Here is a 27455-nt window from a genome sequence, read left to right on the forward strand (position 1 = left end):
AAAATGCTCAATTTTTTTTTATTGTGTGATCTGAAACCTTAATGCGTAACGTTTGTTTACCTGTTTTTATTTTTGTTATAAGTTAGTTATAAGCCTAGTAATGTCGTCTCAGAGTTTAGTAGAAAAGGTACCTTATGGAAAAAAGATTGAAAATTCCCAAAAAAACTAGTCAATACGGGAAAAGAAGTTTGGTAGAGAACTGTATTAGCATTCTGCAAAACTAATTTGATAATTTCAGTTCTGGTTGGGGCGCCTCGCAAATATTATAACCGTACATAAACCGACATCACAAATCCAAGTAGTCTGCTATTATACCAAAGTTACTCTCGTCAAGTCTTTCTTAACTAGAATAATCTTCATTTGGTTTGGTCGCATGCAGTAAATCAGCCATTGGTTTGCTGAAAAATGCTAATACTCGACGCATTACCTTATGGAATATCTGAGGTCATTGAACCTCAATGCCGCTTATCTTCAATAGCAACCGAAATATATTATTGATAAGAAATAGACGATTTATACCATCTTAACCCCAAAATATTATTAGTTTATCCTAACTGTTCCATCATCATCATGCCTCATCATGTAACTTGACCACAAGGTACCTTTTCATTATATACAAATTATTGGTCTTTTTTAAGATTATTATGACGAAGAACTAATTAAATTTGGGGCAGTTTAATGTAAATTAATATTTTCTATTCATAAAAGATAAACTGTAATATGATTGATATTTTGTAGTGATGTATTATTAGATTTATTTCCATAAGGTACCTTTTCGTAAATGTATGGAGCAAATACTGTTATTGTTATGTAAGTTTAAAGTGGCATAAGGGGTTAAATATAGTATTTAGTTGGGGTTTTAGGATTTATTTCATTTGAATGACAGAATTTCTTTCATATGTGCTCAGAAAAATTGATTGTGTGTCACATTAAAAGTAAAAATATTCAATTTTGTGATTTTATATGAAAAAGTCAGAAAATACATTTTCACCTCTAAATCGGTATTGTTTTTTGCTTAAACTGTCTGTCAGTGTCGTTTTCTAATAGATAAAATTTAAATCCTGAGAGCTCATTGCAATCAATCGTGAAAATGAAATAAAACTTTATTTTCAAGAGATTGGTTAGTATACACATAAATCAGTCGATATCAAAAGTTTCTATTTGCATTACAGAACAAGTCGCAATATTTTTTTAATCTCAGATATATAAGGCATTATTATTTGTAGTCAACTATGTAACTTACTTCAGGAACATAGTTTTTTAGGCGGCTAAACTTAAAACTTCTCTATCGTAAAGTTGTTCATTTCACAACATTATTTTCAAAAAATCATATCTCTGTAACTACGCAACCTAGAAGGTTGATCTTTTGTGTTATCGTTAGCTTATTTATTGTAGATTACTGGGGTATGCATAACTCCATACCCGCCATAAGGTACCTTTGACCGTGGGACGTCACATATGTATACTACTATAGCAAAAGCGGCACGTCGTAGGCATCCGTTAGTAAGCCTGAGCTAATTTGGCTTCCCTTTTCTTTAAGAGCTAATAAAAAAATTAAAAATCAATAATTTAAATCCCCACTACTGTTATGTAGATGTAGCGCAGGGACGCCTGGCTGAAACAGGCTGTCGATCGCTTATTGCATTCTTCTTGGCCCTCCAGTGCCATCTCCTACCCGCGGTCGGCTATCATGAGGGTTTTACGGACTTTAGAGTTTAGACACAACCGCGGGGAATAATGAGTTATTGCATTCATTCAGCCCAGTTCCCTGGAGTTGGAGATGCAGATTACGCCACCGCCATTGCTATACCTCATAGACCCGTCAGTGTACTCACGGGGTGGTTTGGGCCGCACGACGGTCTGCGAGAGCGGCGGGGTGACGACGCAAGGCGCGCCGCCGTCGTTGATGGCCCACGCGCGGAGGCACGCGTCGCCGCATATCGCTATCGCCAGCCCGTGGGTGAGCACTACGCCGTATGTTTCTATGCTGTCTACATTTTTTCCTCTGGAAATTAAAAGGTAGTTAAAATCTTGGTCTTTAAACACTTCCTTTAAGTAAAACTTTAAATTAACATTAGAAGACCTGAACAAAAAAATATATTGAACTGTAAGAAAAACTATGAAAGGATCGTGGGAAAATGGTGGTAAAAATTCCCTTTATACAACTCTCCCCTAAGCCGCCCTCTCTCCCTCGCCATAGACACCATTCACTAGAGTGATATACTTGGAAAAAAAAATTAAATTCTAATTCTTTAGTTGCTTTAATAATAAATCAGAGGTCTGCCAAGTCATCACAAAACCATCAAAATAAATATACTCATTTATTCGCGACCAACTTGGATCAATAGTGTTAGTGACAGTTTTTATCTTAAGGCTAATGTTAGTATCTATAATATACACAATTATTTACTTACTAGCTAATCAACTACTACAATCTCATATATTTCTAATAAATAAATAAATAAGCAGATTTTCTCAATAAACCAGTTTAGAGAAAATCTCCCCACTTACTTATTCCTGCGCACATGGATCATGCAGCAGTTATTTATATACAGGCCATCAACCCTGTCCGCAATCATGAAAAAAAACATTCATTTCATCAAAAAGCATTTATACCAAGAAAAGTCTGCAACGATTTTGATAGCATATGCAGTGCAAGTGTTATTTATACATCATAATTTCATAGAAATGTGTGGTCTAACTCTAGATAATATTCCCTTTCCAAATGGTACTATGAAAATTGTTTAAAAAAAAGTATCCTGTTCTATTACCATTTTTGTTCTGTCTGAGCTCTGGTGATAATAGCTTACCTAAGTGCTCCAGTGATGCCAGACAAAAATCTTGGAACTGTAGACTCTCTCTTCAGTAATGTAGTAACAGCGGAACCAGCTACAGGCAGCTTGACCAATAACAAGCCACCTTCCCCGCCATAGCCAAATGCGAGAGCAAATACCGCTTCACCATTATCAAGGAGGAGGGATGCGCAAGTGTGTGCCACTCCAGTTGCTGTAAGCATACTTACAAAATGAATAAGAAGATCATCTCATGTCAAAGACAAACAGTAAATAAAGTTGATGTTATGCAGATACATACAGCTGTGAGCTGATTACCACATAAATGATCTGTGCAATACAGTCATCTTATGTGTAAAGCTAAAGATTTCGAAAATAAAATAAAAAGAAGCTAAAAACATCTACAAATAAAAGAACTACAATGTTTACTATCTTAGTACACATTTAAAAAAAAAAAAAAAAAAATGCAGAATATTTATGCAGAATATTTTAAAAATTTACATAGAAGCCTATAGTATTCTACAGATATTAAAGCCATGGTATGCAACCAAATGTCTTACTAACTAGTGGCCTACCATACACTAGAACTACACATAAACAATTGTCACTTTTTCAATTGTATTAGAAAATAAAATAAAATTTGTTTTGTTTTAATATCAAACAGAACAGAACCTGCAACCTGCACATTAGATGTTAAACCTCATTTTGTGATTAGCATTAATTTATCTTATTAGAACAGAAACTTACTTGGATTTGAATACTGATTAAGAATGTGATAATTATTAGGATTATTGATGGCGCCAGTGTCATGGAATATTGAAGGGGTAGAGCTGCTCATAGAACCAAAGGTGGACTGGAACAAAAACAATTAGTTGAGGAGGAAAACATTTCAGTAATGGAGTATCTACAAAACAGCTTCATATTATTATTTAATTTATCTCTTTATTTTATGACCAACTATTAACCATACAAAATATGTTAATGAATTTTGTAAATATATAAATAAAACTGTTTATGTCTTTATAATACAATGAGTTTAGTTACTTTGTGAAAATTAATAAAATGGAGTAATTACAATTTGTAAAAACAAAACTTATAATTTGAGGTAAATATGAACAAATAAAATTTAAATCTTACAGGTACCTTTTTATCAATACTCTCTGGATGTGGAAATATGAGTCTATGGACTGATGATACAGTAGCAGCTAAGATAACAATGTCCTGGGAAGCTGTCCTTTCATAAACAGACATCCCGCTGAGGGGTGGTGTTCCAGGAGCCACTTTGCATCGTAGGTTACTGCTAGTTAGGTTCACATCTAGCGAGGCTTCCGATAGTTCAATAGCGTCTGATGTAGTTTGCCTAAAAATAAGTTATATTTTTTACTTCTTTCATTTAAAATAATGTAAACTTTGTCAGATATTGTTAACTACATACCAGTATATAAAACGATTTCTAGTGTTGGCCTTCTTTGAATCCTTATACCAATATCCTCCAGCTCTCTGAGGCAGCTTGATGTCTTGTAATGTGCTGTGTGTACCGCCTAAAAAACAAAGTGTTATTATGGATAACTTGAAAAGTAGCAAATCGAGAAACCTACACTTTACAAAAGCATCCCAACGGTAATAAGAAACAGTATAGTGACAGGAAAATGAAGTAATATAAGTAAACAAACAAATTACTTGCCTGTGTTTAGAATAACTTCCTTCCATTTCTCAGGTACGTTGCTAGTCGGGGTAATTTCTTTGAAAGTTATCGGCACCGCATCCACAAACTCCATTTTTCAAGTAACCACAGAAACTCGTAAAGTAATTTTAGAACTTAATTTATTTTAAACGATATAGGAGCGAAAAGATTTAGGTTATTTTATGAAACTGCAACGGCGGGTACCATAGATATATAATATACAAAGATTACGTCCAAGCGAGCTGTCACTGTAACCACTTTTGTTTAGTGTACGATCATAGAAGGTAGGATCGTATAGAAGTGGTGTACGCGTGTCTCCGTGAGGGACAAAACATACGCAAATGCGACACTGTGATTGGTCGAATTCATTTGTTGCCCACTATAATCCATACCAAAAAAAGGTGAGGCACAAAAAATATGTGAGACTGTGACAAGGACAAACAATAATAGCGCTTTCGCTGCTACTCCTACTGAAAGATACATAAGACTATCCCGTTCTGTCAGTTATCCCCACCCTCATGCCAGATCCAGTTTTAATACTAGATTCATGTGTACGATTAACAATTTCACCACCTTGCTGTAGCCATGTCGATAAAGTCATATCGATAAACTATCGACATTTCTTGCAATTTTAATTTTACTTCAAAGGTTTAACGATACCTAAAATGAACGAAAACGCTTTTATTCTTAATATTGTGGTTATCAGATCACAATTTTATCGTCACGCACCAGCAGGGAACGAAGGGAAAGTTCAGATATTTAATTAAAATACATAAATACCTACTAAAATATGTGTTCCACAATAATTGAATTATTTTATTATATTCTAATATATTTATTATTCATTAGCATTTCAATTATGTTTATGTTTAACGAAGATATTGAAGCTTCAATTAATAGCTATTTCGTTCCGCTGTGTAGCGTTTATCGACATATAACATGATTAAAATCGACTTTTCACATCCCTAAAAGAGCACACATACACAACCTCGATGCACCAAAAAAGGCAACACTTTGATTTGAAGTTCATCTTGTCAACAGTATGGTTGTCCTTTTTTGACAATGGCATTTTTAAAAGAGCGAGGAGAGAGAAGTGGTACTAGTTGCTGCGCCGTCAAAGAGAACAGAGGGGCTACCGCGAAAACCGAAATTCGCAAATTGCGGGGATCTTACTCTTTTACTCCAATGAAGGCGTAATTAGAGTGACAGAGAAAAATGCCCGCAATTGACGATTTTCGGTATTGGCGGTAGCCCTACAGAAAACGTTGGGGCCTTGGCGGGTACACAATTGACTGCAAATGTCAATGGACTGAACTGACAGCTTGTTTTTTTATTTCCTTTTGAAAATGGCGTTTTAAGCATGAGCTTAAACATGCTTAATACCTTTTTTTTAAATACATAGACAAGAAAACGTGTGGCGTTCGCAATCCGTTTCCGCCAGTTACAAAAGGCGGCCAATTAGAAAATTATAGGCGCGAAGAGATAACACCTACAGGAAAATTATTTGCCTTTTCAAGACTACATGATCGTCTCTCGTGGTTGTAAATACTTATAGTTGTAAAAAAAGACACTTTACCACCCTTTTGCAGGCATAGTAAGATTTATCTAACACCAACGAATAAAGATTACGATTATCGATATCATCGTCAAGGAGCTAGAGTGCGTGTTCAGATATTTCTGAACACCTCGGCCGATCCGATATACCTATCTGACGGCGACTCTACAGTCTACACCTACGACGCTTGCAACTGTCGCTGTTACTCCAAGGCCATAATATCGCTCTAATTCTGCCTGTAAGTTGCGAAGAACATAGAGCAACTTATAATTATGAGAACCTATAACACATGAGCCTTTTCTTGTCTTCATTTCATTAGGCTAGGTATTTATAATAACGGGTAGGTATGGTATGTAAAAAAACATTTAGAAAGATTTAATATCACATTTATCTTTTTTACAACATTAAGTGATTATAGCACTTATTACATCTACACGGTCGACGGGCATTTTTTCTAGAAAAACCGATAGGCCCAAAAAGATAGGCTACAAACAGTGCCCGGCGACCATGTAGATGTAATATAATAAGTGCTTATAACTTATAATTATGGCCTCTTAAAGCCCAATCGAAATATTTGAGCCCAGCTGACCAACAAACGTTCATCAACTGACATCTCTTATTACCATACTTTTATGTATGCTTAATAAAATGGTAAATAAATATTCGACTGGACTTTGAACTTTGAATCATTAATTTATGATAGTAATTTGAGAAAAAGTGGTTGTGCCCATCATCCTAATCTTGTTTTTATAGTTTGTCAAAGAGCTGTCTCATTTCAATCATAAACAGTGAGAATCACACATCATTGTCTTACACTAGTACCTACTAGCACCCAAAAGAAAAGGATGAGTATAGTTTTCCTGGTTCTAATTTACACTTAAGTATATGAAAATAACGGAATGGAAGCTCAAAAATTACGTAAATATATATATCAAAATACGCATTATAATTCATCATTTATTTGGGTCGAAAACTTTTTTGTATGGGTTAAGGTTATGTCTTTTCTGTGGACATCATAAATTAATGGAACTTAAAGCCTAATTTCCTTGCCAAATCCAAATAAACATGATTAAGCCTTCTATTTCTTTTAATTTGTATGATTAAAACCTCAGTAAAATGTCCTCAAATAGCTAACTTTTATTATGTCCACAGGAAAGATGAGCTCATTTGGCTTCTTCATAAAGCTCAATATTATCGTGGAAAATTCCGTATTGAGCTATTAAGCCCTGTCTCCATATCGCGCGGCAAACTATCTGATCGAGTTTGCTCGCGAGCCAACCCGGTATCCATTGCGCGCGGCTGCCTCGCGAGCCAATGTTCGATAGTTTGCCGCGCGATATGGAGACAGGGCTTTACTATTATTTGCATTCCGTTCCATAGTAACATCTGGCGTTTACTAATTGTATTTATACGACTAGTAAAGTTATGTGTAGAAATAGAAGCTATAGTTTTCCTTAGCACTAATAATTTGGCAATAACACCGTAGTTTACTTCCGTTGTTAATTGTTACTGTCAATGGGTCCATTAGTCTTTGATGGCGGTTCAACCGCCAAAATATACATACTAAATGAAACGTTATCTTAAATAATGTAAAAATATCCATGTGGCAAATATAGGTAAGCTAAAACAAAACATAATAATAGTTAGCGCGTAACCATTATTTTATGAACGTATTACCTATTTATATTTTTGACCCTGTCAAGCCACAACTACTACAGCAAAAACAAAAGGGTTATAATAATATTAGATCTATACGGTCGCCGGAAACTTTGTGCAAAGAGGAACAGAGATGTATATTATTTTCCTCTCGCTCGGAGCAGTAAAATAGTAGAAAGTGTCTGGCAAAAGGTAGATCTAATAACACCCTTATTAACCATTTTAACACAATAACAAACATAAACGGTGTGACACTTTGAACAACACCGGCTTCCGACATGTCGAAGTGACAGATAGTTAGACCAAGATAAGTCTGCTGTTAAAATCTTTGCACAGTTATCTTGGTCTAACTCTATTTGACCATATCTGGCCGTAGAATATCTTGATAACATCACCATTTTTATTGTTCGATCCTCGAAGTTAAGCCTACACTTATATAAGTTGTATAGGGCTCACAATATAAGAGGTTATTAAACTTATTAATCACATAGGTAAAATATCGACGATAAAAATTAAGTATAAGTAGTTGTGTGCGTGGCCTCTTCGCAGGGTACGAAATCTTTACATACTAATGACTATTACATTTGGATAATTAACATCGCAGTTTTTAGCCTCGGACGCTTCCTAGTTTTAGAGGGAGTATCCACCAGAGATGACCAGGTAAATATACACCAAGAAGAACAACAATAGAAATGCTGGACAAATGCACACTCTTTTTACCTACTTTTGATTTTGATTCTTGTTACCTACACTATAGAGAATATAATAATAATGCTAAAATATCGCTTTGGTAATGAACAACCTGTTGTTTAACTTGAAATTCAAGTTACTTTATACCTAATCTATTTCGTTACTGTCTATAGTGTAACCACAACAAAAATAGCATATCATACAAAAAGGGGGTCACCTACTACTTTGGAAATGTAGTAACATTCAAATTTATAATATAAAACTTAATGAGTTTGCTTGACAATTCGAAGATGAGTATCTTTGACGTAAAGCTAATAAGGTATTTTAATACATAGATGCCACAAATCTGCCGATAGACTCTATAGTTTCATCATCATCCTCTGTTCTGTTCTCTTGAGGTATAATTATATTATCACTAGTAAATTCCGAATTTATCACACCAACGTTATGTTCTAGAGTACCCGTTTGTATACTATTATTAAAATTATACTCTTTGTTAATTTCTAAGCTAAACTTATCGTTATTAATGTCTCTTTCAATCTCATTAAGTAAGTTTTCGTCTGCGTCTTCTTCATTCTTAATTTCGTTAACTTTTTTATGACCATCTTGGCCTATTGAATATAACTCGGCATCTGACGTCATTATAGTAATAGATGTTACTACAGGACCACCATCTAGCACAAGCTGCAGAGAAGAATTATCAGGTCTATCTTCCTCATATTCCAATTCTTCTTTAATGTCGTGGACTGGGACTTCTTCTGAATTATTGGCATTAGTAGTTTTAGCCAGCAGATCATCTATAGATGTCACAATAGTAATCGCTGTAACTTTTAGATTATTGCTGTCGTTTTCTTCGTTATTATCTTTTGAATTGAAGTTGTCTTGTACGGAAACGTCTAATTTATTGCTGCTGGTGTCTTCTTTATTTTCTTTTGTATTGAGATTGTCTTGAACTGCTTCGTCTTTTAATTTATTGCTATCATAATCTGTTATATTGCTGATTTCTATCTGGTTATCTTTAGAGTAATCGTTAGGTGTTTGACTCATCCTTTCCTCAATCCTTTCAGCGCAATGTTGACTGTCTATTACTTCATTATCTGTTGCGCTTGCTGTGCCAGATTGAATTGTGTTGTCCTTGTCACTGGGCTCGGGAGAATGTCGAGCTTCTTTACCTAAACGAATAAATGTTACTTTTAATGATTTGTGATTTTTATGTGATTCTTGCCAGTTTTGTCTCATAGATAGAGCGAAGCGTTTGGAAGGATGTAATGCATAATGAAGCAAAAGAGATGTCCAGGATCGCAAACATATCTGCGTAGGTACTCCTGACGAAAATAATACTTTTATTTTGGTAGTCGGAAAAATGTATGCGATTTTAAAATATACTTTACAGAGTTAGTGAAAATTCTATATACTTCGTACTGGTGTTTTGTTATGCATTGTAAAATATCTAAAAAACTTATTTACATTTATATACCGTGCACCGTGTATTAAGTATGTCGTGTCGTCGTCAGTTTTCTAAAATGAACAAGTTCGTGCTACTTAGGGCTACATATGTCCCATGTTCTGGATATGTTACCGGTATTACGCTCTCGCTTTCGTGGTTTCTTTACCCGACGTCCAAGGTAGATCTTAGTTCTAGGCAAGGTCGAGGTTGGCGTAAACGGATGTGCACATTTATTTAAATCTATCACAAAGACAAAATTAAATATATAATGAGAACAAGCGAAATAGTGCAAAATATTGGGGCCACAAATTTAAAAGCTGAAGTAATGCGAACATTATACTCGTAACTGACAAAAAATTGTCAGAATTTGTAAATTTTGCTGTGACAAAGTTAATGCTAATTGATTCATATATAAGAAGGCATTCATGAATACTAATATTAAGACCAAATATACCTATTTATTCTATAATACATACATCAGCAACGTAGTAGGTTTCGTCAGATCTCAAATGTCTATATGAATATAGTCATGTCGACCTTAATCGTCTAGATTTGGAATATTAATTTGGTTTGCCCTGTGTAGTTGATGAAAAGGTTCTAACATTGTCCGGGCTGTTAACTGACAATTTTGTAAACCTTATTGACAATTTTATAAGACATAGGTTCTTGTACATGCAAAATAAGGAGAGATATGAAGGCTGTAAAATAGGAAGCATGTCGAAGTCAAAATAAGGGATCGGACTGTAATTAAAATTTATTAGGTAAATTGCCTAGGATCACAGAATAACTAATAGTACTACCGTACAGAAACTTCACTCCTTCACAAAAGTCAGGTTTAGGTATAAAATTATACCTATACTCGCCGCCTGCAACATAATTGAAACTTATAACCGCGCACGAACCGTGAATCTTCTTTGCGCGCCGCAGTTTTATGACCGAGCTGTGAGTGTCGGCACGGGGTTATCACATGCCAAGTTTTAGTTTAGTTTAAATACTCGTATGTAGGAATTACAAACGTTGATTCTGTAAAAATATTTTTTTTATCCGGAGATAGTATGTCTGATTCTCACGGAAGTAGGTATGCCACATATCTATTCCTTCGATCACAGATCTAGTCGTTTAGTTCCTAATATTGTTTCTGGGCAACCAATATTCAATAAATTAAGGATGTTTATTTTAATTATTACTAAGTAAGGACTTAGATTTAGGTTTCGAAGCCATTGTGTATTTTCAATTTTGCGCGAGCGCTACGTGACACGACTCGTGCGAGCCGAGCGGCAGCCCACTGCCATACGCCGGCCCAGGCGGCGCGCCGGCCAAATGCACCTAAACTGCGTAGTGACACCCCCCCTGCTAGGATTTTCGGTTAGAAGTAAAAATGATGAAGCACAAGGTATACCTACCCTGCTTATACATAAAACATATACCTAGATTATGTGGTGGAAAATTTTCCTAACGGTGATTAGCGCTTATTTGGACGTTCCAGTACAAATTTAACGCTTTCCGTTTCTAAATGACTCATTTTACGATACTCATGAGTTCACAGTAACTAGAAAGTAACAATTTTGAACTTACAGTCTGATCCCCTACTTTACTACACAATTTGGCAAGCTAATGTCCAATGCAGCACAGACATCACTAATTAATACATCGTAACTTTGTACCGGGAACCTACGTCTATAAATATTCATGGCAGTTCTACGATTTATACAAGGGTTTTCCAACAAGATGGTTTTTACTCTGGATCTAATTCTTATTTCAGCATTACGAAAGAAATCGGCTCTTTTGTCTTTAATGTTGTAACGGGCTAGGATTTTGCACAATAGCTTGCTTTCCATAAATAAAATGTACTCAATTATATATTTACTTTCTTTGATGTGCATATCCGCGTCCACGGCGGTCGTGGTCTTTTTCGGTTCCTGAAAATAATGAAATGAATATTTACTGTCGGTAAATTTATTTTAATTAGAAATAAAAAAAACACATGACGATAACTAGAATATCCTGAGAATATTAAAAAGCTTGCTTGATTTAAAGTAGAATAACAAACTAAAACAAAATGAACCTGAGAACTAAAATTTATTTATAATCCAGGACAGTCAATATAAGTTTTGACATTGAAAAAACGCACACAACTACAAAAATAGCGGCAACAGAAATTTCCAACTGTCTAGCTATCACGGCTCATGAGATACAGCCTGGTGACAGACAGGCGGACGGACAGACGGACAGTGGAGTCTTAGTCCCGTTATACCCTTTGGGTACGGAATTGGTTCTTAACAAACACATCCCTCGCTACGCATTCTCTGATATCTCTGGTAGAAACGCAGCCTAAGCATGACGTATCTAAGGGTGGTATTCCACCTATCTAATTTCTTTGTCTAATGTGTATTGCGTCTCAAATTTTGCTTTAATGAGAAAGTGAGACGCACTGACATTGCAAAAATAATTTAAACAGGTAGAATACCACCCTAATGTAAGATACTGCATGTCGAATAATCCCGAAAAGTAAGTAGACGGTAATGAAGCGTTAAAAACCCCCAAAAAATTACCGGTTGGTTTTAATTACTATTTAGTTTAAGTTACCTTCTTGGCCAGTTGTTTAGTTGGACCGAGTTTTGCAGGGCCCGTCGTGTCCAGACCAAGATTGGTTGCGTCTCTCATGGCTTGAGCATGGCAGGGAGAAATTACTTCGGCTAGACTAGAATTGACTGCACTAGGCGTATCTTGAGCTGGCTTGTCTATGTTGCCATTGACTGGGCTGATGACGGCTTGGTCAGGATTTGCAACAACAGTGGCTTGGCTTGGCCCAGGTGTAGGCGTAGGGGAATCTACCGTCCGCACGTTTGAACCAGGATTTTCTGGACTAAGTGAAGGCATATCTCGTGCAGGGCCACATTCAAGATTAGTTACTTTAATTATTGGCTTCTTATCCTCTTCATCTGGAAATAATAGTATAATATATATAGATTGATCCATATCCATCTGGAAATTACCAACTGTAGGCCAGATAGTGTTGCTATGCAAAGATCAAAATAACACAGACAACTGCACATTTTTGAAAAACTGATAACAAACAGGTAGACCAAATCGTCGGGTGACAAGCAAGAGTCACTAACTAACATCATTGAAATTATTGGACAATAAACCGTGTTACAAGTGTAATAAAGTGCATTGTTACTTTAATTTTTTGATAGTACCTACTTAGTGACTTTTGCTTGTCACCCGACGAAATATATGTACGTAGTGATGAGTTAGTATTATTTAATTTGTACAATCGTAAAAATGTTTGTTAGGGAAATTATAATCTAATTGCAAAATATAAGTAAATCAGGTCGTATTTTTTTTTCTCAAAATAAAATGAAATACTTATTTAAGTATTCATTTATTTGTTTTGATAATGGTTCAAGGATTTTAAATCGAATGGATGTCTCATCTTACGTCTTGTTTTGGGATGAGGCTCGACATTTGGTTGAAACGTGGTTGGAATTGGAATTGCCGTCTTTTTCTGCAACGTGTTTTACTTGAAAATAGCTGTGTCGCTGCAGGTGTCCGTTTAATAAGTTTTTGGCAAAAAGTAATTTTTGGTACAAGCTTTAATCGCTGTGCTTTTCTTTCCACGGCAACTAATTCTCATCGAGACAATTCTAAAAACCCCAAACACAATTAGGTTGCGTTGATTTATCACAGAGTTTCTATGGCCACCTCCTGTCTCTATCATCAGATCAGCTTGATGGTACCATATTATCGCATTGTCACCCGACTAACATATGTTATATGTGTATGCAAAATTTCAGCTCAATCGGAAACCGGGAAGTGGGTCAAATTTAACTTGCAAGATTTGATTACACAGACAATTACGGGTCGGGTGAAAGTAAATAAAAGCTTGTAAAAACAACTGTTGGGCCACTTTCATGTGAGAATCACCCTGCAGAAAGTCTCCGTGGTCTTATTACATTAAAAGTCAATAATAATTTTGACTTACCATCGCTATCTGGCACAGTAACAAGAACTTGAGGTTTTTCTATGATAACCACTTCATCTGGACTGTCATTGATGTCATTATCACTATCTAAAAAACAAATCAAATATTTCATTAAATTGCATCATCTCTTCCTAGAGTTGTCCCATTTTTTTTACTTAAGGCTTGCTAAGAGTTTGGGATCCGCTCAGCAACCTAATCCCAAGAATTGAAAACCTCCCACGGCCAAGTAGGCCCGGGCCTAGGGCGGCAACATTTTTGGTGGCGGCAAAATGTGACAAACAATTCGCTGATGATAACAAGAAATAACTCAAAATGTAGTCAATCATGGGTGCTGAGCTGAGAAAGGAGCGGCTACAGGTCCTGGGGCCTAGGGCGGCAAAGACTGCAAATCCGCCACTGTGTGTGGTTACTATCAGAGGGGATACTAAGATTGAAAAGTTGCCTTTGTAAAGAGATCTGTCTTTCATTCAACAAAGGCAACACGTAAATACCAAATACTATTTCGTACTTAAGTTCCAAGCAACGCATTAATACGGGCCGGGTTTCGATGATGAAATTATATTGACTTAACGGGTATAGTAAATAACGACAAATCATACCTATCACGACTTCAACTACGTCCATACATCCAGGATACTTTCCATCTTTAATGTTTTTGATGACATTTTTCACGAATTCCTCATCTTTCTCCAATGGGTACACTTCTCGGAATTTAGAAATAATCTCTAATCTGGGTACGTATCCTGTGAAAAGGTTCTGCATCTGCTTTAAGGTTCACTGGTTGATGTAGTGACTATAATAATTAATAAATAATAATAAAACTTACCTTGACCTTTCAACATATGTCTCAAAATATGCCTCAGTGCCAAATAAAAATGTTTAACTTTTAAATTATTTTTATGCAAAAGTTGACGAAGTCCCACTTTGTTCATTTTCTTAACGAGGCATTTGATGACGACAACAAACTGAGGATGCCTTGGCACCGGTTTTTCGGTGCTGTCTATATCGATAGTTACAGGTCTTTCCTCGACCTCAATCTTTTCTTTTTTAATTATTGGTAAAGATGTTTCACTGTCTAAATCAATTATGTTATGTTCTTGATTGATGTGTGATAAGTTATCGTTTATTGGTATTTCATTTTCGGACAGTGTCGAATTATTCCTGTGGTCCTAAAAAGGTAAACCAAATACATAATGCGGTAGTTTGGGTAATTAGAGGCTATGTGGCTTAGTACTGTTCCCTCTGAAGGCATCTTAAAAAAATAAAGCTACGTGTATCATTATTCTCATTATCAAATGAGTCATTTAATGACAATGACAATAGAGACAGACGAAGTAAGCCTTATTACAAAGACATAAGGTACACTAATGGTCAGTTGTAAGAGTAAGGACGCTAAGCACGAAGATTTTCGTACATCGACCCGCCTGTTCCTATCTATATCACACCCCAAGTAGCACAGATTAGCTGTATAGCAGCCGCATAATGAGGTACGAATACGCTTGAAGCTGGAATATAAAAGCTGCATAAGAGCTGTATAAGCGTCTTTTCAGCTTTTATAACTCTTAAATGGGCACAAATTAGGCAGCCTTAAGTTCACATAGCTACTTAAGAGCGTTGTAGCAGCAATTTAACGGAATTATAAGGGGTAACAGGAGTTATAAGAGGTGTATATTGACTGGGTAAGAGACCACCAGTTACCCTTTATTCAGCTAATATGTCACATGTGCGCCCTAATACCGGGAAAGATTGACGTTGGGCTGAATAAAAGATAATTAATAACATACTTTTACACCTCTGCCTTAAAAATCAGCTATTAAATTTTGTATAGTGACGACGAACGCAGAGGTGAACATATTTATATTGAAGCAAAAACGTTAAGCGCAACGACACCATAAGTCATTTTGTTAAAGTGTTTAGTTAAATGTTATGTTTTATATATTAATGCGAGAAAGATGTTTGGGAATGCAAGTTTACTGACATTATATATATACATTATCTAAGAAAATTTCAGTGCGCCACGAAAATAATCAGTATTTATTTAAATTAATGATATAAATAAGCCATGTGTAAAAACTATTTCAGTGGTTTGGACAGAATTATGAGATAAAAAGTTAATAATACGTTATAGGAAGTACTAAACTAATGATTTAGGTTAAGAACTCAGGCACAAAACCTTATTGTTACCCTTAAAAGTTGGAAAAGCAATTTCAATTTTATAGGTTATATACAATAAAATGGCGGTCAATGTTAAAAAGCAACGTGAACCGTTAAAATTCTTATATGCAGCATACGACTGTTATATATCTGATAAAGATACTTAAGTGAACCACTATAAAGTCCAAGTCGTTATTTCGATACACTAGTGAACCTCTAAACAGTTATAAGGCATCTTGTGAACGTTTTAACAGCCGCTATGCAGACAGTCCCAATGGCAGTATAATAGGCTGCTTAGCGGTAAACATGTTCAGCGCTAAGCCGTATTATGCGCCACATGTGTTCGATTATACGTCTATTGGTTTCATAATAGTTCACTCGTTCTCCCTTATAATAAGTCAGCGAAATAAAAGCTGCTTTAGCGGTAAACATGTTCAGCGATAAGCTGTATTATGCGCCCCATGTGTTCCATTATACGTCTATTGGCTTCATAATAGTTCATTCGTGCTTCCTCAAAAAGTCAGAATAATAAAAGCTGCTTAGCGGTAAACATGTTCAGCTATAAGCTGTATTATGCGCTCCATGTGTTCCATTTATACGTCTATTGGCTTCATATTAGTTCACTCGTGCTCCCTTAAAAGTCAGCGTAATAAAAGCTGCTTAGCGGTAAAAATGTTCAGCGATAAGCTGTATTATGTGCCAAGTGTGTTCCATTATACGTCTATTGGCTTCATAATAGTTCATTCGTGCTTCCTTAAAAAGTCAGCGTAATAAAAGCTGCTTAGCGGTAAACACGTTCAGCGATAAGCTGTATTATGTGCCACATGTGTTCCATTATACGTCTATTGGCTTCATATTAGTTCACTCGTGCTCCCTTAAAAGTCAGTGTAATAAAAGCTGCTTAGCGGTAAACATGTTAAGCGACAAGCTGTATTATGTGCCACATGTGTTCCATTATACGTCTATTAGCTTCATAATAGTTCACTTGTGTTCCCTTAATAAGTCAACGTAATAAAAGTCCACAATTACCTCCTTATACAGCACATGGCGTAATTTTATCCACTAAACAGACCTTATAACGGTTAAAGCATTTGATAACCCTTAAAGCTGTATAGGGTCGTAGCAAATATACCTTTATATCACTCTTTGCGTATTAATGGTAGTTTTCAGAGCCGTAATGCAGCTTTTAATCAGCCCTAAGCTATATAAATATCACTGAGATCTATTATACAGCTGTAGGACCACGAGTGTGCTCTTATAAGTGTCTTAAAACGCACAGAGCGTTAGATAGAACTAAAAGTGAGTAGTTATAGAGCTATCTGTGCTACTTGGGACGCGCATAATTATATTACTGTCCCGCTCACACAGTGGCATTGACCACCAGCATCATGGACGTAAGGCATAAGGTGTAAAATTTGTTATCCCCGTTCCGTTATTTATATATTTTTTTACCTTTCTAATATACTTACTATAATTATTTGTTTCTAACACACACAAATGTCAAAATGACAAATAAGGACAAACGATTATCAAGGGCTTGTAAAGCAGGCCATTGACGAGCCTTCCAAATGGATGCCGTTACAATGGATTCATCCAAATGGACGGCATCCTAATATTAAACATTGTACGTTTTTGACATTCATGGACCGATTTTGGATTGCAGCTACGCTATTTGGACTGTTGGAAGGCTCGTCAGTGGCCACCTTTATAGTGGTAATGGTAACACACTATCGCACCGCACCAAGGTCATTATGCGACGCACCCATAAGTAAGAGCGAGAAAGCGATATCTCTTTCTCGCTCTTACTTATCGGTGCGTCGCACAATGACCTTGGTGCGGTGCGATAGTGTGTTACCACTATTAGACTTAATATGCGTTTATAAATAACGCCATAAAACTGTAATCCAATGTAAAGCTATATACATACTTGTTGCTCTTCTACATCTTCCATTCTCCAGATTACGGGATCCAGCGTATGTGGCACCAAATGTTCGGACGTAACTAAAAAAATCCATAATTAGGGAACTAGGGTCAAGGAAAAAAAACACCACACCAACTGGTAAAAACAACTGATTGTTCAAAAACTGAAGAAAATTGCATTTTATCTACACGTGGGGCAAAGTAATCTGATGCAAAATTTGAGTTGTTTCTTAATGTTGGCTAGTAAAATTCAAAATATAGGTACTTTCTTCATGTAGGCCTAGCAACAAGCACTTATGAAATTGACTTTTAAATAATGATTTTGAAATTTGTATGATAAATATTTAATTACGTTCATTTGGATTTGATTTGGTTTGTTTTTATTTGATATTTTAGTTGGTATTTTCGTCGCGTTGGTGTTGTGAAAATTTTTGTTTCACTTGGTGGCATAATTTGTTTAACCCTCGTGCATTGAAACGGTTGAAACCCTCGCAATGCTCAAGATTCTTTCGCATACTCGGGTGTCAATATTAGCATAAGCGGTTAAACAAAAACTTTACCCCCTTGTAAAAAAAATAACTTTTATATATTATCAGGTTAAAAATCAATTTCTCATACCTATCTAAAACTATAGATATAGTTGTTTTTTAATTCAGATATAGAAGTCCCTATACTTCATACTAATGAATTGAAGAGGCTTACCAGTAGCAGTCGATTGAGGTTCCAGCACTTGTATTTTAGGAATCTTATCCAGCATTTGTTTGATCAACAGTGAATCAACTTCCCTCGGATATAGCTTCTTATATTTCCTCAGCACTTCAACATCTGTGCTCTTTTTCGACCTCGCTAGCGGTTCGATTCTTTCTTCCACTACTTTTTCTAGCTTTTTTATCAATAGCACTTTGTTAAAGGCTGATAATCTAAATTTATCCTTATTCATCAATTCTTCAAGTAATATGATGAGTAGGACCATAACATCTTTGGCAAATTCTTTAACTTTACCTTCTAACATCTCTGCCTTTTTTACTTTACTATTGAATTTAGCTATCCTTTTTTCTTCCTTGTTTTTCTGTTTTTTATCTTTCATAATATTACATGTTTTGTTTCTGTTTGCAAGTGTAGCTTCTCCCTGAACTGTATTTTCGCCTTCATTTTCTACTTTTATAAATTCTTTATCAAACTGAACACCAGTTTTACTTTTCATATTATCTATTGGTGTATAATCTTCCTCATATGAAACTATTGTACTAAAAAAATGAAAAAATGTACCTAAGTATACCTATAATCTATCAACATAGGTAAGGTTGACGAAATATAAAGTGAGCCGATCTCTCGAACCAGCTTGAACAAGATCGGCTCACTTTATATCTCGTCTCCGCTCCTTGAAATAAATATTTGACTTTAAGATTGTTTTCAGTAATTTTTATTAGAATGTAATCAAATCGTCGGGTAACAAGCAAAAGTCACTAAGTACTATCAAAAAATTAAAGTAACTATGCACTTTATTACACTTGTAACACGGTTTATTGTCCAATAATTTCAGTGGTGTTAGTTAGTGACTTTTGCTTGTCACCCGACGAAATAAAGTCTTATCAGGACTTTATAGCATTTTGCTCAAGATAAATAGTAGATAAATCATGCACTGTTTCTCAAGATGCCTTCAATTTTATAGACCAAAACAGATTTGGAATCACTAAGAATCATTAGTTACTAAAGCCTGACAACAGTTTATTTGACCCTCGCCATTTTGCGGATTTTCAATGGTACTAATTTCTTTTACTGGCAACAAGTACTCTTTGACAACGAACGTTGGATGTCAGCGAATGTCACCGATGTAAACAAACGGAAAATATCTACGAATATATTCAAATATAAACGGTTTTATTACAAAAATGCCAAAAAAAATTACCAAAGATGCGAAAAAAATTGCAGTGAATGCAATCAAATACTTACAGCTTAAAAAAGACGAAGGATTACATAGCATTTCAATAAACAATGTTTTAAAGTTGGTTGTTGACATGACCGGTATTGACTTTTTATAGTGCGGATTTATTGAACTGGTTAGTTGTTTGGTTTAAACTTTAATATTTCATTTAAGGTTTATGTAGATCGACGATAAAAATCCTATAATCGAATTGGAGACTGAACGTTTTATAATCGAGGTTGGTGGTCCTGAAAGCGACACAACATCTGATGAAAATCAGACTTCGTCAGTGTCAGAAAACGAAGAATACATAAATATTGAATATTTAGAATCAGATTTTGACGAATAGGTAAATTGAAAGAACCGAATTCTCTGTAAGCAATGTTTTGACATTATACGAGTATCAACATGAAGCAAATGCCTACTACCCCGACTATACATGACGTACGCACATTATTGCCATAGGTAAGCTGTTTGCAGCGACACTGTCTCAGGGTTAAATAAACTGTTGTCAGGCTTTAGAATATATTTTCTTACATCCCAATTGGTGACTTAAGCCGTTTAGGGCTCCCAGGCATTATAGCTAGTGGCAGGTTAGGTCTTCTTTCACATGACCTTGACCTTCTGGGATGCCAATCTGTAATTATACGAGTACTTCGGTCACTGATATGAGTATTCCGATCCCGTGATTTTGATCGTCGGTACGTTGATCGTCCTTCGTGGGAACTCATCATGCGTTCTCTTGAACGTGACCGTCTTTCTCTTGACCATCTCGTTGGCTCTTTAGATCTAGACCTTTAAAGAAGAAGTGACTTTCAGACAAAAAATACTGGCTGTTGATAAGGGCGACAATAACTAAGTATAATTAATTAATGATGATTTTATTAGAAATACAAATAATAATGCTTTAATTACCTAACGACAATAACGTAACTTTCAAAACGACAGGTACATGTGTTTATTTTATTTATTGCTCCTTAATCTCCTTATAGTGGATTAATCGAACATTTTGGGATAAAAAAAAATAACGCTAACCTTTGCGTTCTATAATATCGTTCTCTCGATGTAGACCTTAGGTTTCTATAAGCTCTTTCCCTCGAACAAGACCTCCGGTACGCATGGCCGCGTTCGTCTGACCTTGACCACCGCTCTTTCGATCGTGACCTCCCATCTCTCGATGCCCTTCGTTCTTTTGACGTAGATCGTAGGTCTCTATAATTTCTCTCCCGTGAGGATCTCTTATTTTTGTAACGCCCTCCGTATGACCGCGTCATTTGTTCTTTCGAGCTTTCTCTGTGAACAGACTCTCTTGATCTAGATCTTCGGTCTCTATAAATTCTGTCTCGGGAAGATCCACTATCGTCCTGACTCTCTTTTGACCTTGACCTCTGTCTAGACCTTTTTCGAGAGCCTGGGTCTTCATGCTCTCTTGAGCCGGATTTTTGATCTCTGGCACGCTTTTCATATGACTTTGACCTATGTTTGGAGCGTGACCTATGATCACGTATTTTTGCTCGCCCTTCGTCGTGCCACTCGATTTGTAGTAATATTAATTCGCGGTCTTTAGATCTGAAAGAAAAAGCAAATTACAATTTATTACGATACCACAGGATGGCGCAATGTCTTCTCACATGATGACTCATCGCGATGCCTGTCGTATCACAGGATGACGCCTTATCGTTTTACAGGACGACGCTTCATGTCCCACAGGACGATGTCATGTCATCTCACGGGACTACGCTATGTCGTCTCACGCAACGACGCTTGTCGTCTAACGGGACGACGCCATGTGCCATTTATACCCGTATTCTTTTTATGATGATGGCTATAGGAGCTCACTTAGTCTCATCGCTGGGCCACGGCAACGAGCGGAATGTCACAAGGTCTTTTAACGAGACGATGCTCGTCGTCTTACAAGACGCTGCCATGCCGTCTGTCAGGACGATATCACGGGACGACACATGTCGTCTTACGGGACGACGCCATGTCGTCTCACGGGACGACGCTTGTCCTTGCTTGACGAGGCCATGAGGCGTAAGTACCCGTGCAATTTTTATGACGGTGCCTATAGGAAGGTCACTGCGTCTCGTCGCTGGGCCATGGGCACCGAGAGGAATGTCACGAAGTCGGAGGTTTTCAAAATATTTTTACGAATTAAATTTCTCGATCTTTTTAAACTTGCTTTCTAAACGTGTTGACTGATTTGTTTGTTCGTTTGTATAAATATGTATGTAATTCAATTTACAGTTAATAAGATAAATTTAATCCGGATAATAAGTTAATTTCGACTTAACTAGAATGAGACTCTTCTATTTTAGTTTTTACACTTATACCCAACTTATACCGGTAAAACTGTTTTAATATTTTTGATCACTTTTAAAGCAGTTTACTGAAGCACTAATTGACACATAATTATATATTACAGCATGCTACATTTATACTGTTTTTATTAGTATTGAATTCTAACAATATTTTGGTGGTAAATAGTGGGAAAAAAATTCCCACCTTTTACCAGTGGTAACTACTGGGAATAAAAATTCCCAGTAGTTACCACCAAGCCGAGTTGGTAGTACCTAACTAGTGGGAATTTTTTTTCCTAGTAGTTACCAGTGGTAAGAACTTGGTGGTAACTAGTGGGAATAACCCGGAAAAACGGTTTTATTTTTGAGTATTTCCATAAGTAAACAAAAGAGTTGTAGCTCCATACATCAGTTTTCTTACCAAAACGCGAGTTATTTCGTAGTCGACATCTAGCGTCAAGTAGCGGAACTATGAGTACCGCTTGACACCAGATGTCACAAGTGTCGCTACTGACGAAAAATGTACTACTAAAACAATTTACAACTCATATTATAAGCAGGAGTTGAAAGGAATTCCAGGAATTCGGCTGAATGAATGCAACAAGCGATAGCTCGCCTGTTTTCGGCAGGGCGTCCCAAGCACTACATCTACATTTAGGTTTAGTAGAATAAAAAATATGAAATATTACGATCTTCGTCTTGAATCATGGTGAACTCTCTCTCGTGACCTCGACCTGTGCCTAGAGCTGGAGCGACGGTCCCGCGATCGGGAACGCGAGCGTTTGGAAGATGACGCTTCACTTTCATCACATGCAGGCTGGAATAAACAACATAATAAATGAAATGAAATGAAATATAAATGAATACTTCAACAATCAAAAAAAATTTAAGCCCCGAGGCATACCGGAACTTTTTTGCATACTCATGTAAGGTGGTTACTAACGATTTTATTTTTCTAAGCTTAGCCATTATAGCACAAAATAAATATCATATCTGTGAGACTATAGCCATTGTAGTCATTTTATTGCGCAGTAATTATAGGTTGATTGTGATAGCGGTACATAATATTTCAATGAATATTATAAATTATAATTTAATTTTTTTTTTGTGTTTAAGTGCTGTATTTCAAAAACATATTTACTTATTATTAATGCTTTCATGCCATGAAGTTAAAAAAAAATCGGGCAAGTGCGAGTCGAACTCGCGCACGAAGGGTTCCGTACCATATAAAAAAAAAAACAAAAAAAAAAAACGGTCACCCATCCAAGTACTGACCACTCCCGACGTTGCTTAACTTTGGTCAAAAATCACGTTTGTTGTATGGGAGCCCCATTTAAATCTTTATTTTATTCTGTTTTTAGTATTTGTTGTTATAGCGGCGACAGAAATACATCATCTGTGAAAATTTCAACTGTTTAGCTATCACGGTTCGTGAGATACAGCCTGGTGACAGACGGACGGACGGACGGACGGACAGCGGAGTCTTAGTAATAGGGTCCCGTTTTACCCTTTGGGTACGGAACCCTAATGAATAGAATTAGTTTATTAGCTAGTTAAATATGAGTGATATGAGTTCATCATGACTATATCAGTAATATTATTTACCCAAATGACCGATGAAGGGAGCTACAAGTATCAAAATTATTGAAAAGTAAATGTCCTCAGGTGTAAAGTTGTCGAAATTCCAATTTCCAAGCAGATGTTGCAGCAATGAAGCTTGTCCAAGAGAATTATTTAAATGACTATTTACCTCAATATACTGGTAAAGTCGCTCCATCCACGGCCAGGAAGGAATCTCATACTGACAGAAAGAACTAACCATACTACCATACTCCCGCTTCAGTCTTCTTTTCTCTCTTAGTATTTCTTTCTCTTTTTCTATTACTAGCTTCTGTTTTTTCAACAAATCAAGTTGGGCCTGAAAAACAAAGAGTTGGGCATGATATTTTGTACTATCTTCATCATGTGATAACTAAACCTTAGATACCAACTTAGATCCTTTAGTATAAGAATGAAAAGTGTACCTAAAAAGTCATTGTTTAAGCTGTTATTTTATTTATTTTTTATTTTTATTTCAAACGAGTTAAACAGCATAACAGTAAAAATACCAAACCACTGCTAACTTACACAGAAAATTAAAATAAAAAAAAGACAAGCAAAATGTGAGATGCAATACACATTGGACAAAGAAATTGGATAGGAGGAATACCAATCATAGTTACCGAAAGTTAAACAACTATGTAGCATCATTTAATTTTTTGTATGTCAAGTATTGTATCTATCAATAACTATGTATTTGAGGGTTTTTTTGGCATGAATGGATAGGTAAGACAACATTCTAGAATATCATTCATTATAAAAATTCTTCTTCATAATTTTATATTACAAGTTGAATACATAATTACCAGTATTATTAGTTATTTTTAAAAGATTAATTTTATCAGATTAGAATTATACATTTAATTTTAAGTTGAGACCATACCTTCTTTCATAATTCTGTTTTATCTTAAGTAAACATTAAAAATGAGTAGGTACTTTGCCACCTACTAACATGAAATATGTATTTATGATACACACAATGTGTGCTTACTTTTTATTGTGATATTGAATTAAATATGAATAATGAAGATTTTCAATTTAATTTTCTACAGTTAAATATTGTAATTTTTAATAAAGAGCAAAGGTAAAAAAAATATTACAGAAAGAGAAAATAAACAGTTCTTACATCAAGTCGAGCATTAGCTCTATGGTACATTTCTCCATCCATATTGGGTAGAAACGCCAAACTCTGCCAGTTCGCTCCATACCAGATAGAACTGCCACATTGTTCTGGACTGTTGGAATTCTTGCACTGATATTCCTCAGTTTTATTGATTTTAGCCCGCAGTGTGTACTGCCGGCCGTCTTTCATTGTGTAGTTATAACTGTCTAACTTTTCTTGTGCGACCATAGCATCAAAACTTGATAAAAAGTCTAGAGCTATTTGCCGCTTGTTGGTTTGAGGGTGATTAGGTAAATCGCGTATCTTAAACGTCCCAATCTCATCTGTGTTAAATAAACAATCTAAGTTGTAACTTAGTTCCGTAAGAGTTACCTGAAAGTTAAGGTTAGATTGCCATGAATAGCCATGAATATGTGGACCCCCACACAGAGCAACAGCTCCTCGCGCACAAAACGGCCAGTGTAGGTAGACGTGCCTCGGCCGAGGAGGCACGCGCGGGGACGTCTACACTGGCCGTTTTGTGCACGAGGAAATTGCCTCGCGCGTGTGTTTGCTCTGTGTGGACCTGTTTAACATACTTTAAATAAACTGCTAATAACATGTTTATTTAACTTATACATATGCGTGTTATGTCTGTGCTATTACAAAAAGTTACTTGGTCTTATAATTATAATTCAAATTAGTTTCATAACTTACATTTTGAGGTACACCAGACAGTAGCAGAGTTACACGCCGCATCATGACGACTGGTAAAAGGAATTTTTAAATGAAACCTTTGCGAAATCTGCAAAGGTAGACAAAGTATTACAAACACTGCATAAACAACAAATTAAAATACAACACGCCAAAAAATATCTACTGACACATAGCAAAACAAATTGTGTTATTGTATGGTTTTTTATTTTTGAGCTTGAGCAAAGCAAAACCGTAGTGATTATATGCTCTTTGAGCAAAACCAAAACAAAACACCACATGCGATGCGATTGCGATCAATGCAGGGCTGCCAGTACATAAATCTTGATTATACGATCTAGTGCCATGAATACGAAAGTCCATTTCATTATACGAGTACCTACAAAATTTAAAAAAAAAGTTTTTTTTTTAATCTAGCGAAGTTCGGTTTTTGCGGTAAGCCCCCAAATTGCGGAGATCTTTCTCTTTTACTCCAATGAAGGCGTAATAAGAGTGACAGAGAAGGATGCCCACAATTTGCGAACTTGGATTTTCGCAGTATAACCCACGTTGACGTGTATTTAAGTATAGGTGGTCAAGCAAATCTTGTCAGTAGAAAAAGGCGCGAACTTCAAATTTTCTATGAGATGATATCCCATCGCGCGTACCTTTTTTCAAATTTGCCGCCATTTTCTACTGACAAGATCTGCTTTACGAAGTATAGTTGCCGTTCCATTAAATCGTATAACACAAGGGCCCAACGTTTTCTGTTCTCTTTCACGGCGCAGCAACTAGTATCATTTCTCTCTCCTCGCTGTTTTAAAAATGCCGTTTGTCAAAAAAGGACAACCATACTGTTGACAAGGTGGACTTCAAATCAAGTGTTGCCTTTCTTGATGCACCCAGGCTGTGTATGTGTGCGTAAAAGCGTATATGTGTGCTCTTTTAGGGATGTGAAAAGTCGATTTTAATCATGTTATATATCGATAAACGCTACACAGCGGAACGAAATAGCGATTAATTGAAGCTTCAATATCTTCGTTAAACATAAACATAATTGAAATACTAATGGATAATGAATATATTATAATATAATAATATAATTCAATTATTGCGGAACACCTATTTATGTATTTTAATTAAATATCTGAACTTTCCCTTGGTTCGCTGCTGGGGCGTGACTATAAAATTGTGATCTGATAACCACAATAAAGAATAAAAGCGTTTTTGGTCATTTTAGGTATCGTTAAGCCTTTGAAGTAAAATTAAAATTGCAAGAAATGTCGATAGTTTATCGATATGACTTTATCGACATGGCTACAGCAAGGTGGGCCTCATTGTTAATCGTACACTAAACAAAAGTGGCAACAGTGACAGCTCGCTGAGACACCGTCTCTATATATTATAAGTCTATAGCCCCCTCCAGACTATGAGGGACTATGGGGGGAGTCTGGAGGGGGCTTATGGTATAACAAGACGGCTACCGTGAAAATCGAAAATCGTCAATTGCGGGCATTTTTCTCCGTCACTCTAATTACGCCTTCATTGGAGTAAAAGAGAAAGATCCCCGCAATTTGCGAATTTCTGTTTTCGCGGTAGCCCCTCAGTATTGGCAGACTGTTTTTTTGATGCATTGTCAGTAGTTTGACATCGGTGTTTTATTTCGTATCCAATTATATCTATTGACGAACTATACGTAATAGATACGAAAAAAATCGATTATAATCGTATAAATACGAATTTTGTATCCAATTCTACGATCTGACAGCCCTGGATCCATAGATATAATCCTGGATCAATAGCCCCCTCCAGACTAAGCGCGTGAATCGCGGGCGAAGCCGCGAACGCGAGTGTGTAGTCGATTTCGCTGTCTGCGAAAATCGACTACACACTCGCGTTCGCGGCTTCGCCCGCGATTCACGCGCATAGTCTGTAGGGGGCTAACTCGGAGTAA

The 27455-nt window shown here is 36.2% G+C and overlaps 2 protein-coding genes across 2 annotated transcripts in view; both read right to left on the reverse strand.

Annotated features, from left to right (window-relative positions):
- The window catches only part of LOC134795566 (nuclear pore complex protein Nup160 homolog), a 64148-nt gene extending 59457 nt beyond the window's left edge, over positions 1-4691 (reverse strand). Inside the window, exons 1-6 of the mRNA XM_063767460.1 lie at positions 4477-4691; positions 4228-4333; positions 3936-4152; positions 3540-3645; positions 2811-3006; positions 1836-2005 (exon numbers count right to left, since the gene is read on the reverse strand). Of these exons, the coding sequence (XP_063623530.1) occupies positions 1836-2005; positions 2811-3006; positions 3540-3645; positions 3936-4152; positions 4228-4333; positions 4477-4570 (889 nt within the window). The 5' untranslated portion in view covers positions 4571-4691. The remainder of the gene's footprint in view (positions 1-1835; positions 2006-2810; positions 3007-3539; positions 3646-3935; positions 4153-4227; positions 4334-4476) is intronic.
- A 4010-nt stretch (positions 4692-8701) lies between these two features.
- LOC134795897 (uncharacterized) lies at positions 8702-25613 on the reverse strand. The gene is made up of 14 exons (XM_063767827.1): positions 25526-25613; positions 24833-25201; positions 23927-24025; positions 22797-22924; positions 20843-21376; positions 20345-20602; positions 18586-19130; positions 17891-17964; positions 14636-14978; positions 14409-14552; positions 13810-13896; positions 12411-12766; positions 11536-11743; positions 8702-9549 (listed from the first exon to the last, which is right to left on the reverse strand). Exons 1-14 carry the CDS (start codon positions 25568-25570, stop codon positions 8702-8704), a joined length of 4038 nt encoding a protein of 1345 aa, XP_063623897.1. The 5' UTR covers positions 25571-25613.
- Between the last annotated feature and the right edge of the window lie 1842 nt (positions 25614-27455).

The sequence above is a fragment of the Cydia splendana genome, chromosome 12, assembly GCF_910591565.1.
Source record: "Cydia splendana chromosome 12, ilCydSple1.2, whole genome shotgun sequence".
In the NCBI taxonomy this organism is placed as follows: domain Eukaryota; kingdom Metazoa; phylum Arthropoda; class Insecta; order Lepidoptera; family Tortricidae; genus Cydia; species Cydia splendana.